The following is a 20,018-nucleotide window of genomic DNA, read 5'->3' on the forward strand; positions in this document are numbered from 1 at the left end:
CTCAATCAACAATCACTAAGTCAAGTTATCTGGTTTATCACATTGCTGTTTGTGAAGTTTGCTGTGCGCAAATTGTCTGTCGTGTTTCCTACGTTACAACAGTGGTACGACACTTAAAAAGTACTTCATTGGCTGTAAAGTGCTTTGGAATATCTGGTGGTCATTAAAGGCGCTATATAAATGCAAGTCTTTCTTTCCATAAACACAGGATCATCTAATTCTTACTTTTAGGAAAGCCAACATAAAAAGCAGGGGGTGGGGGGGGGGGTGGGAGAAAGAGAAAGAGAGAACTGCCCTTGTGATTTCAACTTTATGGCACCAAAGATGGAGTTGCTTTTGATGAAGGATCACACAAATTTTAAATATATTCTGGATACCAAACATAAGAAAATGGTTCTGTGCGATTATGATGTGAGTTTACTCAAGGAAAGTAACAGGAGTACAGAAGTTACCTGCCATGTTTATTTGTGCATCCACCAAAACATAAGTTACAACATTCAAACTGGAGGGGTTTCTTTTAAACTTGAACCACACAGAAATTTTGCTGAAGGGCTTGCCTATATTCTTCCTTTCAGTACTTGTGTGTTCATTAACTGAAAGGCAATAGTGCTGGGGGGGGGGGGCAGGGGAAACAAAATCTCATTTAGTACCCAGTAATGCACCAGCCGCAGGTTGGGCACAGCGTGAATCAGAACAATTCACAGCATGCCCTCCAATACATCGCAGTCCAGTCAGGTAAAACCACTACCGACAGGATTTTCCATGCCTCTCTCTACCACTATGGTCTATCTATTGTCCCCCACCCCTCTCGCTCATTGCCGACAGCTGAGGTGTGTGTTGTGAACGTAGATCTACTGGATTCTGAGCCACTTAAAATTAAATTTCCACTTAAAAGACCCTTAGCTATGAAAAATAGCCAATTCTTCTTGGGCTCAGCTAGATTCAAACAGGTCCCAGAAGTGAAAAGGCATGGTTTTCTGTAGTTTGTATTATTCCTTCATCAGCCACAAGATGCTTAGTTTTCTCTACTCCTGGGCTGAATCTCAACACAGGTCCCAAGTGAAAGGGCAGCATACCGCCCATTGTGAGAACAAAGACATTTACATCTTCCACTTAACCCATTTTCCAGCCCAGATCCCAGCGTTTAGAAGAAAGGGACAGTGATCTGTCACATTGAATTACTCAACGTTCCCCCGGGCTATAAAGGAATGTTGGCAAATACCAGATCTGAACTACAGGTTCAATAAGCTGACAAAAGGAATACCATCTCCTTAATATGTTGTCTTAGTCAACTTTTCAGGGCAGGTATTATCTGGAAAAAACACAAATAACTGAATCCGAGAAAGCAGAGCTGTTTGCAACATCTTTACGTAACACAAACATTTTTTTTAAAAAAAGGTGCGAGATTGCTGTACAAGATCTCAAATCTTTCTGTACATGGTCAAATCTGCAGAATGGACTAAAACAGACCAAAACTCACTGTCCGAATTCAACAGACAAATACAGGAAAAATAATTGATTTTCACTTCAATAAGAGAAGCGAAAGTATAAAGGCAAGAGACGAGACTATTCAGTTATTGATATAGCGACGATCAATTATAAACATCAATATAAACACTGAATGAGATCCATTAGCCAGGCGGTCCTTCAGAAAACCCACAGATCTCGCTGCCGGTCAGCATCCTAAGTGCTGGCTTGCAGTACAGTTTGCAACTCGGGCAGTATACAAGTCAGATTTTTGTCCAAAGCATCTATTTGCGGCATGTTCGATGTGGCGTCTGTTTCTTCTGTATGTCTATCCTGCACCTGCTGCGTTCATCCAACCACGGTAACTCGAAGTTCCTGCAGAGAGGACGACACGTAAGTCCCAGACGGTTTTATTTTGAGACGATACAGGGCTTAACTTAAATCCAATTTTTTCCTCTCCTTAAAAAAAAATGTGCTCATTTTCAGACAACTTACTGTACCTTCAAGAATGTGATGCCAACACATCTACTGGGGTGATCCCAGATCACCTATGCCAGCCCCAACCACCAATGTTGCAGGAGGGGATACCTGGACCCAGGTGATTTTATGCAGGATGAGGGAATCTGTTCTTTGGAGGCGGAAATGTATGGAGAACATAATTTGAGAACGGTTTTCATAGTTGATGGCATTCAGTTGGTTTACCTTTCAAGTGTTTAACTACATTATAAAAAGTTAGAAGAAAAAGCAACTAGAAAATTTCACATGCCCAAAAGAAATACTTTCATGCACAAGACAGATACAGATGAATGAGGCCATTTGGCCCATCTAGCTCATCAATCCAGGAAGAATTTCATTCTTCCTACGGCAACATCCAACTGTTTCTTAAATGATTTAGTCTTAAATTTGCCTTTTGAACATGTGCCCTTTTACCAATCATAGTTTAATTTGTATTTCATATGTATCTTTTGTATACTATATACCATCTTGTATACCTTTAAAGTTGCCTCACTGACCAAAAAGTAACATTTCCTCAGTATTTCATTATGATGACCAATATTCTCTCTAATTTTTATTTTAAGTACGCAATCCCTTTAAATTTGCTGCACAGTATCTTTTCCGACGTTACCGCTGGTGAGTGGCCTGTGCGGGACACAGCCGCGGGGGGGGGGGGAAGGATCATTGATGATGACCCCTAGCATTAAGGGATTGCATTTCCTGGCTCTTCTCTGTACCTTCACTTTTGATTAAAAACAAAAAAGTAATCATGTGTAAAATGGATTTCAGCATTCCCAATCCAACACAGCACAAAATAGCATTAATTGCCAGACTCATTCCTACAACTTGATGGCTGGTATGAGAACTAGAAACGTGTCATTGTGGTGTAGTAGGAGTTGTATTGTTGAGGTTGGGAACAGAGTAGAGAAAGCGAGAAAGCTTTATATTCGTCATCTTGATCATAAAAATATACATAAAAAGTCCAATGTATGATCATTAATGATGCATTAAATCACAATGAATGGACACAACAACATTTACAAAATCAGGTTATTTTATAGCACGTCAATGAAAAACTTACTGTTGCGATAACTTAGGTAGAGGTCTCCCAAAAGCCACCACGGGTAGAAATGGGGTAATTACCAGAGATTCCACTGCAGAATAAGGAGAAGACTGTTATTTTTTTATTGCGCACTAAAATATTAAGATCCTCTTTTAATACAAAAGGTCAAATTTGTTGGGGTCACTTGTGGTTTTACCAAGGCTTGGTTCCCTGGAAATGGAAGTGAGTGTCCCATTTGTGAAGTTTTTCTCTCCAGCACATCTAGAAGTTGATATTATCTATTACTGTTTGGAACTCACAGTATTTAAGCCTACCATCATCTGGTTCAGGGAAAAAGGAGAGGATTTCTGGTTCCGCTTCCTGAATTCCTTTCTTTTTATACATCCGCAGTTGCAAACGTTGCAGCAGCCTTTGTTCCCTGATCCGCTGAATATCCCACCTGAAGAAAAAACACAATATAGGAGGTTAAAGAAACCATCAGAAGGACACGCAATTCCACTTGGAAGTGGTTCCACAATGTGCTGCAACACTTGGTGCTGTGGAATCTGCACCGCAGGGTACCTAAGGAAGGATATACTTGCCATTGAGGGGGTGCTACGAAGGCTCACCAGACTGATTCCTGGGATGGGGGGGGGGGGGAATTGTCCTATGAGGAGAGATTGAGTAGACTAGGTCTATATTCTCTAGAGTTTAGAAGAATGAGAGGTGATCTCATTGAAATATACAAAATTCTTACAGGGCTTGACAGGGTAGATGCAGAGAGGATGTTTCCTCTGGCTGGGGAGTCTAGAATCAGGGGTCACAGTCTAAGAATAAGGGGTGGGCTATTTAGGACTGAGACGAGGAGAAACTTCTTCACTCAGAGTGGTGAATTTTTGGAATTCTCTAATCCAAAGGATTGTGGAGGCTCAGTCGTTGAGTATATTCAAGGCAGAGATCGATAGATTTTTGGATATTAAGGGAATCATGGGATATGGGGATAGTGGAGGAAAGTGGAGTTGAGGTAGATCAGCCACGATCGCATTAAATGGCTCGAGGGGCTGAAAGGCCTACACCGCTCCTAATTCTTATGTTCTTATTCCACAGCACCAGACCCAGGAAATAATTGCATATGTACTGCTGGCTTCTATGGTTGCCCATAGGTCATAAAAAATAAATGGTAGCCAGTGCTTCTAATTATATTAATTGCTGCCCTGGGAGGCAAACCTGGAAAGCCATTTCCTCCCAGCAGTAACAGAGATAATTCCTTTACATTACAACGCTGTCACCAAAATCCAGGCTATAAGCAGCAGTACTGAAATATTTTTTAAAAATCTCTCAAACAGTTAAATGGGCTAACCAGATCATACTCAGATGAAATTAACTCTCACTTTTCCCACAATTTATTCTAGGTGGTCAACCTCAAACCGGTTTTGTTTTTTGCAGTATCTGTACTGAAGTCTTCAAAATCTACTTAAAGAAGATTAACAATGGACATACAGGTGAATTGAGTGTACAAGTTCATACCATCGTAATTTTTTTGAAACTTTCAAGTGGCAATCTGCATTTTTTTTTTAAATTATCCCAAGTATCACCAATATTCTTTGCGATGAAGTAACTCATGTGTGTGAACACATTAAGGAACTTTAAATCTAAAGTGTGTGAAAATGACCTAGAAACTGAAATGACTTCCGTATTTCTATAAAAAGTAGGACAATAGAATTAGGGCTTTCCCTTATCCCCAATGGACAACTGTACTAGTTCTCAGCCTAGCCTCCAGACTGAGTGTCTCAAAACTGGAAAGTGTTCCATGTCAGTAGAATAGCAAGGTATCTGCCCAAGAGAAAATAGGTACCACTCCTGCCTCTTAAAGTGCACCTGCTGTTTGATTGAGAGAGAATAGCACCGTGTCAGATATGTGCAAACCAATGATCCCTTTAAGCTGCGTGGTCGCATAGCGCTCTAAAAGGTCCCACGCAGCTGGATTCTAGAGAAAAAAAAACGCGCATGCGTGGTATCTTGAATGGGCCACGTTGCCCATTAAAAGGGGCCAAGCGGCCCCTCAAAAAATGACAAGGAAACGGTTCAGACCAGTCTGTCCGGCTTTCCTCAGTAAAGGTGGATGTAGAAAGATGGAACTAATAAGAGGGACAAAAAGTATTCATTGCAATATTGCTGAAATTCCTCTCAGCGACAAACACAAGAATGCCTACCTTTCTCCAATTAATCTGATAAAATAGTATTTTCAGATATTGCGTGTTTCAAAGTTGCGGCCCTCACAATTACATTAGAAGTTAAGAAAAATCGAGTTCTCCCATTTTCTTGATAAAGTAGAATTAACATAGAAAATAGGTGCAGGAGTAGGCCATTCGGCCCTTCGAGCCTGCACCGCCATTCAATAAGATCATGGCTGATCATTCCCTCCGTACCCCTTTCCTGCTTTCTCTCCATACCCCTTGATCCCTTTAGCCGTAAGGGTCACATCTAACTCCCTTTTGAATATATCCAATGAACTGGCCTCAACAACTCTCTGCGGCAGGGAATTCCACATGCCCACAACTCTCTGAGTGAAGAAGTTTCTCCTCATCTAGTTCCTAAATGGCTTACCCCTTATCCTTAGACTGTGACCCTTGGTTCTGGACTTCAACATCGGGAACATTCTTCCTGCATCTAACCTGTCCAATCCCGTCAGAATTTTATGTTTCTATGAGATCCCCTCTCATTTTTCTAAATTCCAGTGAATGTAAGCCTAGTCGATCCAGTCTTTCTTCATATGTCAGTCCTGCCATCCCGGGAATCAGTCTGGTGAACCCTCGCTGCACTCCCTCAATCGCAAGAATGTTCTTCCTCAGATCAGGTGACCAAAACTGTACACAATACTCCAGATGTGGCCTCACCAAGGCCCTGTACAACTGCAGTAAGACCTCCCTGCTCGTATACTCAATTCCTCTCGCTATGAAGGCCAACATGCCATTTGCCGTCTTCACCGCCTGCTGTACCTGCATGCCAACTTTCAATGTCACCCAGGCCTTCCTTGTTGCACCTCCCCTTTTCCTAATCTGGTTCGGCCCCAGCTGGAGTATTGTGTCCAATTCTGGGCACCGCACCCTAGGAAGGATGTCAAGGCCTTAGAGAGGGTGCAGAGGGGATTCACCATGGCTGATCATGCATTTCAGTACCCCATTCCTGCTTTCTCTCCATACCCCTTGATCCCTTTAGCTGTAAGGGCCACATCTAACTCCCTTTTGAATATATCTAATGAACTGGCCCCAACAACTTTCTGTGGTAGAAAATTACACATGCCCACAACTCTGATTGAAGAAGTTTCTACTCATCTCGGTCCTAAATGGCTTACCCCTTATCCTTAGACTGTGACCCCAGGTTCTGGACTTCCCCAACATCGGGAACATTCTTCCTGCATTTAACCTGTCCAATCCTGTCAGAATTTTGTGTTTCTAGGAGATCCCCTCTCATTCTTCTAAATTCCACTGAATACAAACCGTGTCGATCCAGTCTTGCTTCATATGTCAGTCCTGCCATCCCAGGAATCAGTCTGGTGAATGTTTGCTCCACTCCCTCAATAGCAGATTAGGAGACCAAAACTGTACACAATAATTAAGGTGTGGCCTTACCAAGACCCTGTACAACTACAGTAACCCACAGTCGTTATCCTTTAGCTTCTGGGAAAACTGGCAAACATGGTGCAGAATGGCAAGGCTCGAGCTCCAATGTACCATTTCAATACACGTGGCCATGTCTATGGCAGACACCATTTAAAATTCCAGTTCACTGGATTTAGCTGTCAATCTATTTAATCTAACTGCCTCAGCCTGGTGATCAGTGAATAACTGGTAAAAACAAGCTGGTCCTAAAATTGGCAATGTTCTTTTTATAATTTAAAATACAATGTTCTCAGGTAGATGAGGACGTCAATTACCTTTTCCTTCTTTTTTCATCAAGCTCAAGTTTTGCATGGCGTTTCGTAAACACACAGTCATCTAAATTCTAAAATAAATAAAATAGGTTAGCGAGCGATTTCACTTTAAAGCACTACCGTTAGCATTCCCAGATTGCTGCGCAGCTTACAGTTGAACCAGCCTGTAATAGCAGCAGTCAGAGGTGGCCGACGACAAACGTTTTATGGATGTTCCCTGTAGCCTCGGGCGGGAGGTGAAGGAACTTATGCTCGGCAGAGAATGTGTTACTCTAAACAATCCGTATTTCGAGCACTTGCGTGGGAAACAGACAATTACACATCAAAGAGCTACCAGAGGTCTTGATGCATTTAGGTACAGCACCGCGCCAAGAGAAATTAAAATATGCATCCCCCCACCCCAATATCATATTAGGATACACATTCACATATATACATATACATGCACACAGCAATGTCACAAATGTTTCCATTGCACGACTGACCATAATTCATTTGTGCTTTTATAATTTGTGAATTCTCTGGTCAGACTGACTAAGATAACCACAACACACTGGTAGCCAAACCATTTCTTCTCATCTTCAACTTTTTGTGCATATTTTAAGTCACCAAGTTTTTTCAATACCTGTAATATGCAGTTTTTCTAAAATATTACATACTCAGTAAGGCTACTTTGCAGAAATGTGTGGAGGTCAACACTTCCACATCAATGTGTTATAATGAAATAGCAAGAAATTAATTTTAGAAGAATCAAAAGGTACCACGTTAGCTGATTTCAGCCGGGCGTTCCAGTTCCTGACTACTATACAGTGACCCCCTAAAGAAAATACATGTCTGGGGGTATCGGGTAAGGACAGAACTGTAATCAGCTCTATAGGTGGAAACCATCTGGCACTCACCATCAAGCTTTACAAATGAATGAACAGCAGCCACTTTGGGCAAGGAAAACAAGTGCCGTCTGTGCAAATGTACTCCCAACGATAGATTCAGTGGCTTCAGGAGAGAAGGAGATGAAGTGAGAAAATTGGGAAAAAAAAAAAATCGAATCAATTGCCTCTGTAGATAGCAATAAAACTGAAAGTGATTATTTGCAACTGGTAAGTATGGTAAACAGGGCTTTGGAAACTAATGGAGTTGTCATTTCAAGCATTCTACACGAGTGTGCAGCACACACAAAAAAAGAGAACTGACTGCTCTGAAGGATGTTATAATGACAAAGTGCATCCTGCTAAAATGCAGATAAAGTACGAACATTAGTTCAGTAATGATGAAACATCAGGAAGTTCAGAGTGCGCTGACATCCCATTTTCATCTGCTACACCGGATACTATATTCTGCAGGAGACACTTCAGCTGATAACGGAAGCAAAATGAGGGCCCAGAACCTGCTGTTGAAATCAACACTAGTAAAATCAGTTAACAAAATGAGGAGATAGTTCAATGTTGGCGCTGAAAGGTAATGATCAGTGCCTTCAGTCTGAAGGCGTGATCTGGATACTTATTGCATTATTAGGAATTGTCTACTAGTTGTTTCCAAAACTGTCCTTTTAACCGTAACCTCCCAGCCAAAGCACAATCTGAAAATTATACCAGTGAGGTGATCTAGTTTCTTCCTTTCCACACCCCCCTTAAAAAAAAGTTGCACAGAACTCTGCAGCTAAGCCTCGGGCCTGCTTTAACTTTGATCCAGATGATTTGCTAACAAGACCGACACTTCTAATGATACCAATAGATGTTTTCTATCATTAGTCGTGGAAAATCAACAAAGTATTTGAAGCACCTTTAAGTTCCTATGAAGCACTGCAGTTTTGTAAAGCATATATGGTGCGTGTCTGTGAGGGCGGATGACAGCACCTGAATTTTCAACTTCAACATACAAGCAGCCTGTACAAGTCACTGATGCCTGAAGTACCAACTCAGAAAAATGCAAAGTCATATCTACTATTCAAAGGGCTCTTCATAATTGCAATCATTTGTTGAGTATGTATTTGCTTAAAACCTCTAATGTTTACATGCCTGGGTTAAATTATTTTAAAATAATTAAGTACAGTAACATTTAACAAAGTTTGAAAGGAGTCTTAGTTCTGTTTCCCTGAAAAATAGTGATGCGTTTCCAGTTAGCTTTTCTCTAACCAATAGGAAGTGAAACTATTGGAAGAGGGCTGCATCAATGCTCTCGATGGCAGACATTTTATCTACATTACATTATTTGTGTCACGTTGTAATGTTGCAGCAGCATATTCCTGCCACTAGAGGTTCTCCTAGTTATCTGTAAAAATAGAATTCCTTTACTGCCAGGCGACCAATTCTGTTGCATTGCAACATTACACCAGATTCGTGGATCTGAAAATTGTTCACTGACAAACCCAGTGATTGAACCAGAAGTAATAAAGCAGCGAACAAGCATTTTAATTACATAACGTGATTTCAATCTGTACAAGTATGATACAGTGCAGGACATCTCGAACAATGAGTTTCATGTATTTTATGGTGAACATGTACAAGTCATTTATGTTGCAACCATTTGCAAAGAACAAAAAAAATGAAACACGACTCAAGAGTTGAAGGAGTTAAAGAATCTGCACCAGTGGCAGCCAGGTAACTTCCAAATAATGACAGTGGCTGCTTCCCATCCAGATGGCCACTGGTTGATGCAGTGGATACACCAAGACTGCTGACAGTCAGCTCCATCTGCCACAGCCACCAAGCTTGTGGAACCTTTTGTGTTTAACCACCTCAGTCAAATGGAGCAGCAATCTGATTTATAATCTTTTCAAATATGGAGGAGACTAAAAGGAAGCCAGGACAAGCCTGGAAGTAGGTTGCCGATATTCCATTTGTTAACAACAAACAACTAGCAGTCACACAGCCTACTTCATCGAGCAAAATGTCCCGTGGTTCTTTATACTGTGTGGGAGGAAGGGAGGGGGTAGGGACAGCAGTGCACACCAAGCAGTTGGAGGAAAGGCCATTATTAAAGATGCAGGTACTGAGGAGGCTCAAAGTTGGTGAGGGAGGTAGCAAGGCAATGAGAGTTTGGAAGTAACTACAAGAGTGCACAAGCATGTACAAGTATTCAATTGTATTTTCCAGCAGAATTTAATTTTATAATTTTCCAGGTTTCAACAATTCTTTCTTATTCCAAAACTCACATTTTCAATAAAATTCAACCACTTTGGTCAGAAAGCATTAAAAAAGGGGTACTTATTTCAAATGTTTACAAAATTAGAAAAAACACCAGCTATTGCTACTAACTGTGGATACTGCTCTCCTTCAGCTGTATATCAGAAGGCACTGCTCACAAACTCTGGCCAGGTCCACCATCTTTATATTTAGTAAACATTAATTGTTATTTCTTCCCTATTCTCCAAGGTCACACGACCCACATTTTCAATGAGGTGGCCTGGATGCTGTGGACATCTCCAGGCACAATGAATGATTTGGATCAATCAGCTTGGGAGATGAGGGGAAGCAGGTGGAGCTACCCCAGGGTGCAATTACCAACCAGAGATGGGTCCTATTTATCGAAGACGATTCATCGTGTGAAAGTGCTCGAGGTAAAAAAAAACACGGACAAAATCAGTCTGGAAAGCAAGAAAAACAAAAGACCATTAGGTGCTCCCACATTTTGTTGCTATACCTCAATTATTTCATCGGGCTGCGGGTCTACGAGGGGCTCCGCCGAGTGTTCTTTCCAGGATGGAACTACAAAGAAACAACAAGATTTGAGAGAGAAAAAAAGACCAGATTTAAATGTCTGCTTCGAAACACTTGACGGCAGGGTTCAGTCAAGCTTACTCAGTCAGTGCTGCACTACAGAAGGTGACCCATTACACTTAATTTCAACCACAATACTTCTTACCTTTGATCACACCTCTAAACCACACAATCAGGGACATAGCCCACAAAAAGTCAGGAATGCTGGTGGGTGTGCCACCTTGTGTATCAATTTTCATACCTCTAACACAATAATCCACCTCTTCCTCCCTCAGCCCACTCAAGAGTATTTTGCCATTTTGTTTTATTGGTATAGAATTTAAAACTCAAAGTATCATAAACAAGGCAGAAAAATGGCACCCCTTTACTCCAGCCAAGCATGCAAGCTTTCTAATTCAACAAAGGCCTTTGTTGGACTCACTGTGCCGCACTCCAGATACTACTAGGGGGAATCAAGGGGTATGGCGAGAAAGCAGGAATGGGGTACTGAAGTTGCATGTTCAGCCATTAACTCATTGAATGGCGGTGCAGGTTCGAAGGGCCGAATGGCCTACTCCTGCACCTATTTTCTATGTTTCTATGTAATACAAGTCTGCTCTGGTCAATCAATAAAAATCGCACTGACTGATGAAGGCTGGTGAGCATGACTCTATTTATGTGCTCGAGTACGTATGCGTGGAGCTCTGCCTTTCCCAACAGTAGGAAATAAACTTGGTTTGTTCTGTACTGCTCTGAAAATTGGGCTGAGAGAGAGAGCTGGGCCAATTCTGTATTTCTTGGTGAAGTATAGAAGTGACATTAAATGTACTTGTGTCTCTTCCTGGGACTTACTGTTCAACACTTCCTTCCCCACCTCCCATTCCTCACTTCCCAGAAAGACAATGCTACAGATCCTGTAGTTTTAAAACACAGCATTACCTTCGTGGTGACGGCTGGAATAGCCCCATCTCCATAATATTCTCTTGCATTCTCTGCCTGAGGAGCAAAGGTTTATGAATCTGGGATGTGCTAGTGCATTCTATGAGGCAGGACAAATTATTTTTTGAAAACTGCTTCAGCTCACCCGATAGCTCAGTGAGTTTATCTATGCAAGTATCTGAGCAACACATAGCAGGAAGGTCATAAGCTCAAACCTCCAGTCTTGCTGAAATTAGATGATCACAGCCAACGCAACATCCGCCCTTAGTGCCCTGGGTTAGGAAGGGAGGAGTGAAAGTAATTTTTAAAAAGCCATGGTTGCCACTTTTTGTAGGTATTCAGCAATCCCACACACTAGAGGTGCACGTGTGCAAAAGCGGAGGGTCTCAAGGACTGGACTCGGCCACATAGCCCTCAGTAGGCTTACTGACACTCAACTGTGTCTCACTTTCGTACACTGTGTTGAGGTTCACGTGTGCATAATAGACCAATTGGGCAAGATACAAGAAGCTAACTGGTGCTCCTGGTACGACATCCCAGCAAGGATTCAAAACCTTCAAGAGACATGGAGAGGGGGGGGGCGGGGGAGAACACTAAAAATTAGAAAATTAGGTTATACTAAATGATCTGTGACAGTTGAGCTGCACCTGTGATCTCGGCATCTTTAAGCTAAAAACTAGAGACTTCTGCTGTGACCGATTAAATCACACAAGTCTGATAAGAGTGTAGGGTCTTATGGGGAGTGGGCAGGGAAGTGGAGTTGAGGAGAAGATCAGATCAGCCATAATCTTGTTGAATGGCGGAGCAGGCTCGAGGGGCCAGATGGTCGACTCCTGCTCCTATTTCTTATGTTCTCCATTGCATTGTGCCTAGTAATGTGGAGGAATTACATTGTCACCACTGATATAATCTCATAATACGTTACAACTAGATCAGTTAGATTGACAAACCATGCCAGAAAACAAACCTGACCGTTTCTCACCTTTCTGTTCTGTAACCAAAAAATAGCACCTACTTAAAGACTTGGACTTTTCCCTTCATTATCAGGCCACTAGATTGTCAAGCTCTTTATACTAACTTGCTACAGTTTCTTCCTTCTTGGGTGAAGGTTCTCGTAGAGGAGAGGGCGGTCGCTGATGCCACCGACACAGGTACATCTCAGTGGTACAGAGGCAAGGCTCCTCTTCAATGTCATTAGAAACAGGCTGTTCTTTGCTGGTGGGCAGACCCGGAGTCTTTAATGTGGTAGAAGGTTTGTAGGCTCCCTCAATCTGTGATTTGGATTTCTCCGGAGTTTCTTTACTTCGCAGTTCTCGTTTTGAAACTTTGTCGGGTAAAGGGCTGCTGGAGGCCCGTCGGAGCGGAGAGGATTTGGCCAGTTTTGTCCGCACTCTTGAGAATTCAGCTGCAAGCTTTTTCACGGGTGCTTTTCTTTCTGTTGTTCCTAGTGCAGATTTCCTGAATTCAATGCAAGATTCATAAGTAGTTTAGTTTTTTTTTTAAATGACTTACCAAGATATATGAAAGACATATGTTTAAAAACAACTCCACAAGAGCCAGAGACTCCTATTGTATAGCCATTGCTCAGGAGGAGATAGAAGCTTCTAGGTGCATGAAGTGGAGGCTTATAAGTCTATTAATAGCAATTATTCTGCATTGGTTTTGGAGAAATGTCTCTGCTGGAGTAGTGCAGTACACTAACACTGTAACATGTGCCACAGCCTGGTCATCAGAGATAGGCAGCCAATGGCCTTTCATTGTGTATGTCATGGCGGGGGGGGGGGGGGAAAGAGACGGAGACAGGGGGCAAAAGAGGAAAAAGCATGAGAACAAGAGTTACTTTGACCTGCAAGTGGAGAAATGAGGGGGGTAACATTTGTATCAGCCTTAAACACAGCTTTCTATGTTGCAATGTGGGCCTACTGGCAAGAATCACATTACATGAATTAGTAACTGCGACCTAGTAGTACAGCAGATAGGATTCTTATTTCCCACTGCCCCAGATCAGATGCTGAACTCCTAGCACCTGCTGAAATGCGAATCCACCAACCACACAGCTACTATTGCTGCTGCATGGGATACTCTACCTGAAGAAAGGAGCAAGATCAATGTGGGGTTTTGTTTTCTTGACCCATTTTTACCTTTCCTCAGATGTTATGGTAAGCTAGCACAAGGGAGAGGGGAGAATAAGGTGGAGATAGACAAATTTTTGAAAGGTAATGGAGTCAAGGGTTATGCAAAGCGGCGGGGAAGTGGAGTTGAGACTAAGGTCAAATGGCTGACTCCTGCTCCTATTTCTTATGTTATGAGAAGATCCATACTAAGTAATAAGCTCAAACAAAAAAGACAAAAGTATTACTTATATTCAATGCCTGATTAAAACCTTAGCTGTGACAAGTAGAGAGAAAAATCCATGAATACCAGCACCTTAATCCCTCCCCGCTGAGTAAGGAGCTGGACTCTATAGTTGATGCACAACCATGGCTAGGAATGCGAGATTTCTAGGATCTGGAAAAGGCTATTAGATCCAAAAAGCTATCCTTTTTTGATCAACCTTAACGCACCTAATTGAATTCTCAGCATACATTTTAATTCCCTCTCCCATCATGGGTATATCCAATTCCTACTTCACCCCAAAGAGAGGAATTATTCGACTGAAATGCATGCATGGATGGGGATAAGTTACTAGAACATAAATTGTCTAGTTCGTCTAAAGCGAGCTCACTTGAGAAATGACACCATAAATTACTCTATTGCCACGGTGACCATAATAGCTCTTTTAATAAGTGCTGTATTTTTGCAATGTTAAACCACCGGTCATAATGGATCAGACAACATTTTACATTTCAGTTTGAGTTCTATTTTCACTGTATTGTTCTGTAATGTATTTTATTTATTTTAATCTCTAAACCAACATTTGTCAAATTTAATCGATGGAGCTGGTATGGGGGTAGGAGGGAAAAAAAGGAACACTCCTGCTTTTTTCCACAAATTACAAACACCTCACTAGCAGCTCCAAATCAGCTTCCGCAAACATGTATTAAACTAAATTTGAGAGTCTGCTTACAAGTACGGAGTACCTTTTGTAACCCTTCCCAGAGTGCGTTTCCGTTCGATTGCTCGGCACCTGCGCGAGGGGCTGCTCGGGGGTCATCTGTTGATGCTCCGGCTGGATTTTCTCCAGTTCTGTTGCATTCTTCTCCTCGCTCCCGTCCACGACTTGAACAAATCGGTGCTTGTCCTTTTCATTCTCTTTTTTCACCAGCTGCATCCTCCTTTCCATGCGCTCAAGACGAGCCAGAAGCTAAAAAAACAATTAAAGACCTGAAGTGCCCTGTATTTTACGAGTCAATATCCAGTGGAATTGCACATGGGTAGTCAAGACCAAGTGTAGTCTTTCGGTGAAGCAGGGTTACAGGGCAGATAATACAACCAGAGTAGGAGATGTAATTTAGCCCCCATTTTAAAGTCATACATGCTGTTCTTATTTTCATATTTCTGGTATAAACCCCTATATCCACATTTACGATGGAAACTGGCTATGTAAATATATGATGCTTACTGATACCCTCCCAGCGGTAGAGCTGCTGTAGTGTCCCCACTGGCAGGAAAGTGTGATTAAAGCATGACAAGTTTACATAGACACTTTTCATTATAAATTTGGAGACAGGAATTTATAATGCAAAACTTGACGGGAAAAGCATTCAGACATAATGCATATTTAAAACCAAAATAATTTAAAAAATGGAGATAGCCAATATTGGAAATTCTGATAACAGGTCACATCTGAAATATTAATTTTTCCTCTGTATATTTTCAGTTTTGGTTCAGATTTTCAGCATTATTTTTAATCTTTACTGAAGTAATAAACTTGTTGAAGCTACACTGCATAAACATGAAGATACAATATATCTAGTTATCCCCTGCCCCCTCCCCTCCCCTCCCTCCCTCCCCTTCCCCACACACTGATTTTGGTACAAAAACAGGATATTTTTCAACTTTGTAAAACTAGCACACGACAATCACCTGCAAGTATTGTAATGTCTCACGCCACCTGCAGTTAGCTAGTTCCTGGGCATGATGATTGAAAAGTATACAAAGCCATTTTTAAACGTTGAAGTCCCAAGATAAAACTGAATTTGTGCTGCTCGGGACTGATCAGGTGCTTTCTTGTGGTCAAAGTGTACTGCACAGCTTTTTATTTGCTCATTTTGAAACCCTGAAGGAACCCGGTTTTGCCAGTTCCTATACAACCTGCAAATACAATGCTGCAGTTTTATCGTGGCCAGCTTTCGAAAAGTAAATTTCCTTTAACTCAACGCGTTACATTTTCCATGGGAAAAGTGCTCTGCTCCACAACAAACTAAAGTCCTTCACATTCCCAATCAAACCTTAAGGTAAACACATCGCACCAATGATGTTGAGTCCAACTGATCAACTTTCCCACTGGGATTTTTCAAAAGAGATTTTTCCTAATAATACACAATGGTTATCTGAAATTCTTCCTGGGAATAACCAACACCTCTTTTCATTTAATAGTCCTTTTAAAATTTATTTTTGCATGCATCAATGCGAGAGTTGAGAGATGGCACAGATTTGATTTCTGATGCTATTTCACACATCAGCCTAAATTACAAATTTAGTGATACTTTTGGTCTGTGCTGATATTCAACCCAACTGAGACCGTTAAAACTCTTTTTTTATATAGAACCCTTGCAAACAACTGAAAGATGCAACTTTTATCCCATCAAGCTAGGCTGAATTTGAATTCAGGTTCTCGAGGTTAGTATTTGACCCAACCACCCAGTTTCTTGCCCCCTTCCATTTTATCTCCTTTCAAATTGAAAAATAAAGGGATATTCAACCCCCTAATTAACACAGAAATAACCCACTTTTTCAGTAAGATAAACAATTTTAAGAAAAAAATCCTATTGAAAATGTTGATCATATGAATCATGAAAATGCAATAGTTCTTACTTTAATTTCTCTCCTCAAAATATATTCTGCAATACGTCTTAACTACTGTTACATATTTCAAATAGCTGATATTCATTGCCAGTTCACTGTAGCATCATCATTATGAACATGCACTACAGTACTTAGTGCAGGAGAAGTTTCAAACCGGCATGGATAAATTAAAAAAAGGCTTTTCGATCAGCCAGAATTTCTTGCCTTCTAATAGCAGAATTGCTGAGCTTCCTCAGGATTTGGGATTCGCTATATAAATTGTTGCTGTTGTAGTAACTTAACATTGGAGATGTAAAAATCATTAGTACAAAATTTCTAACCTGGTAGAGAACATCCACAATTGATATTTTTGTGCATAAAGCAGATTTCTACGGCAGTGTTTGCACAGAACCTCAGGAATCTAACTTGAAATTAAACAAAATGGCTTGTGCACAAGGTGCTCGTTTGAGAGAAAAGCATTACAGAAAAGCAATGTTGCAGAATTTTAATAGCAAATTTTTTTTAATGATCATTTAACAAAATAAACCTACCAGTGAACACATTAGCATTGTAAATAAATTATACAGATGACAGCACAATGTATTTGTGCCCATATTTATTTCTTAGATATCAATTCAGCCAAGTTTGATGGTTTACACAACTTCAATACTCTATTGCAAAATAGACAATGTAACCAAAAAGTGTCCCATATTATTGATGACTGAACACAAACCATTCAGAATTATTCAATTCTTAAACAGAAGAGTTACAGCAACATACTTGTACATAGGAGGCATCTCTGTAAATGGCAAAATTACTGAAGAGCACCATGGGCAGTGCTAATTAAGACCTATAAAGGGAAACATATATGCAGAAATGTAGCATCTGAAGCCGCACTTTCGTCGGGTTTTTACAAAGAAAGGAAGAAATCGAGCTCTTTTTTTTTCTCTCTCTCTTCTTCCCCCCCTCAAAAAGACTTTGAATTACAGGCCAGGCAGGAAGATAGCTTGAGAGCTAATGACGTCACTAACTCCGCGACAAAACTGGCTGTCCAGCTTGTCGCTCGCCCACCCCCCAACAAGGGGGGCGGCCTGGGAATTGTAGTCCTGCTCGTTGCGTCACGCCGCCCGGTACCAAACAGCAGGCCCGACTGCGAAGACTACACCTCCCAGCGAGCCGCGCGGCCGGAGCCGCCCGCCCTCCGCCATTTTACAGAATCTAAGATGGTTTCCCCCCTGAAGCCCCGGCACATAACGCCCGTCATTGTTAGCAGCCGGCAAGCGGCTCCGCCATTTTTATTTTCCTCACCGTCTCTTTCTCCGCCTTCAGCTCGTCGATCTCCCGCTCCTTGAGCTGGAGCTGCTGCTGCTGCTGCTCGATCAGGTCGAGCTGCAGCAAGACGATCTGCTTGAGGCGGGCGCTCTGGCTCGGGCCCGGGCCCGGGCCCTGCTGGTGCTGGTGCTGCTGCTGCTGGTGGGACGATGGCGGCGGCGGCGGCTGCAGCCGCTGCTGCTTCTTCACTTTGCCCCACTGCAAGGCCTCCAGGCCGGGCACCGGCGGGGCGCCTTCGCCGGGCCCGCGGCCCACACCGCCTCCTGTTGCGTCACCACCGGCCGGCAGCGCCGCTCCTCGGCCCCAGGCCGCCCGGCTCCCTTTGCCCGCCGCCCCCGCCGCCGCCGCCGCCTTGTTGTCGCTACCGTTCATCTTGCGGCCGGCTTTGGGAGGAGGAGGATTATTATTGCCGCCGCCGCCCGCTTCTCCGGCCTCGCCGCCGCCATCATCGCGTTCCTTTGTCCCCGCCGTCGAGTAGTCCGCCGCCCGCTTCTCGGCCTCCGCCACCCCGCCCGGCTGCTTCAACAAGCCCGGCTTCATGGTCATGGCCTGTCGGGGTGTGCGCCGGCTGCGGCCCGGACCAGGCAGCGGCTCGGTCCCGGCCCGGCGGGCGGCTTGTCGCCGTTTCCTTCGGCGGCCGATTTCTCCCCCCCCCTCAGGAGACTCGGGAGCCTCTCCCGGGGCTCGGCCTCTCGCCGGCGGATCTGTCGGGGCGGAGTCGCCCCCGCGCTGCGGCCCAGCTGCTGTTAGTCAGTGTTTTTTTGTTTTTTTTATTTTTCATTCATGTCTGTGCTTGTCCGAGTCTGCCCCCGGCCAAGAGGGCCTCCCATTCTCCCCCCCCCTCCCGCCCCAGCCCCAGCCCCTCCGCAGCGCCCTGCCGCCCGGTTTGTTTTCCTCGGCCTCCGCTTAAAGAGATCGTCCCGCCACTGCGCATGCCCCCGGATCCCCCCCACGCACGGTCACGTCGCACGCAGCCACCCACGTGGGAGGAAACAACACCCGACGTTCAGTGTGTCCCCCCCCTGTCTCGGGATGATGCATTCAGACCGCCCCCCCCACCCACCCCCTGCAGTCTGAGGCTGATGCATTCAGTCACTCCCTCTGCTGCAGTCTGAGGCTGATGCATTCAGACCCCCTCCTGCTGCAGTTTGAGGCATTCAGACCCCCTCCTGCTGCAGTCTGAGGCTGATGCATTCAGACCCCCTCCTGCTGCAGTCTGAGGCTGATGCATTCAGACCCCCTCCTGCTGCAGTCTGAGACTAATGCATTCAGTCACTCCCTCTGCTGCAGTCTGAGGCTGATGCATTCAGTCACTCCCTCTGCTGCAGTCTCGGGATGATGCATTCAGACCCCCTCCTGCTGCAGTCTGAGGCTGATGCATTCAGTCACTCCCTCTGCTGCAGTCTGAGGCTGATGCATTCAGACCCCCTCCTGCTGCAGTCTGAGGCTGATGCATTCAGACCCCCTCCTGCTGCAGTCTGAGACTAATGCATTCAGTCACTCCCTCTGCTGCAGTCTGAGGCTGATGCATTCAGACCCCCTCCTGCTGCAGTCTGAGGCTGATGCATTCAGACCCCCTCCTGCTGCAGTCTGAGGCTGATGCATTCAGTCACTCCCTCTGCTGCAGTCTCGGGATGATGCATTCAGACCCCCTCCTGCTGCAGTCTGAGGCTGATGCATTCAGCCACTCCCTCTGCTGCAGTTTGAGGCTGATGCATTGTCACCTCCCCCCCCCCCTCCCCCGCCCCTTTGCAGTCTGGAGCTGATACATTCAGTCACACTCAGGCTGACTTACAACAAGTCACTTTTTCTGCTACTACCCCAATCTGAGCTACTCTTGGCTGCTGACACTTGGATCCAGTCATTCTCCTTATCTGTATGCTGCTGCTCAACAACATCATCCATCAACATGAGGTCAGCTTCAATTTCTATGGCAATGACAACCAACTGTTCCTCTCTGCCAACACCCTTAATTCCATAACCACAGCCATGCTCTCTCCACCATCAAATCCTGCCTGAGGCATCGTAAAGCAGGAGGAAGTTCAAGGAAGGGAAGAGCAGAATAGAAAGGTTGTAGTTATTGATGATTCAATAATTATGGGGCTAGATAGCATCCTCTGCCATCATGATAGACTCCGGAAGGGTGTGTTGACTACCTGGTGCCAAA

The 20,018-nt window shown here is 43.6% G+C and overlaps 1 protein-coding gene across 4 annotated transcripts; it reads right to left on the reverse strand.

Moving 5' to 3' along the window:
• Window positions 1–444: 444 nt before the first annotated feature.
• Window positions 445–18,703, reverse strand: LOC139233775 (male-specific lethal 1 homolog). Of its 4 annotated transcripts, none has more exons than XM_070864284.1 (9): window positions 17,828–18,700; window positions 14,653–14,876; window positions 12,651–13,030; window positions 11,573–11,629; window positions 10,578–10,642; window positions 6,942–7,009; window positions 3,325–3,464; window positions 3,044–3,116; window positions 445–1,842 (listed from the first exon to the last, which is right to left on the reverse strand). In XM_070864284.1, the coding sequence occupies exons 1-9, from the start codon at window positions 18,395–18,397 to the stop codon at window positions 1,752–1,754; spliced, it is 1,668 nt and encodes a 555-aa protein (XP_070720385.1). In that variant the 5' UTR covers window positions 18,398–18,700; the 3' UTR covers window positions 445–1,751. The 4 variants fall into 4 exon arrangements, with proteins under 4 accessions (XP_070720385.1, XP_070720386.1, XP_070720387.1 ...); XM_070864285.1 differs by having other exon boundaries at window positions 3,340–3,464; window positions 17,828–18,698; XM_070864286.1 differs by lacking the exon at window positions 11,573–11,629 and having other exon boundaries at window positions 17,828–18,703.
• Window positions 18,704–20,018: the final 1,315 nt, after the last annotated feature.

Source organism: Pristiophorus japonicus, chromosome 21, assembly GCF_044704955.1.
Source record: "Pristiophorus japonicus isolate sPriJap1 chromosome 21, sPriJap1.hap1, whole genome shotgun sequence".
In the NCBI taxonomy this organism is placed as follows: domain Eukaryota; kingdom Metazoa; phylum Chordata; class Chondrichthyes; family Pristiophoridae; genus Pristiophorus; species Pristiophorus japonicus.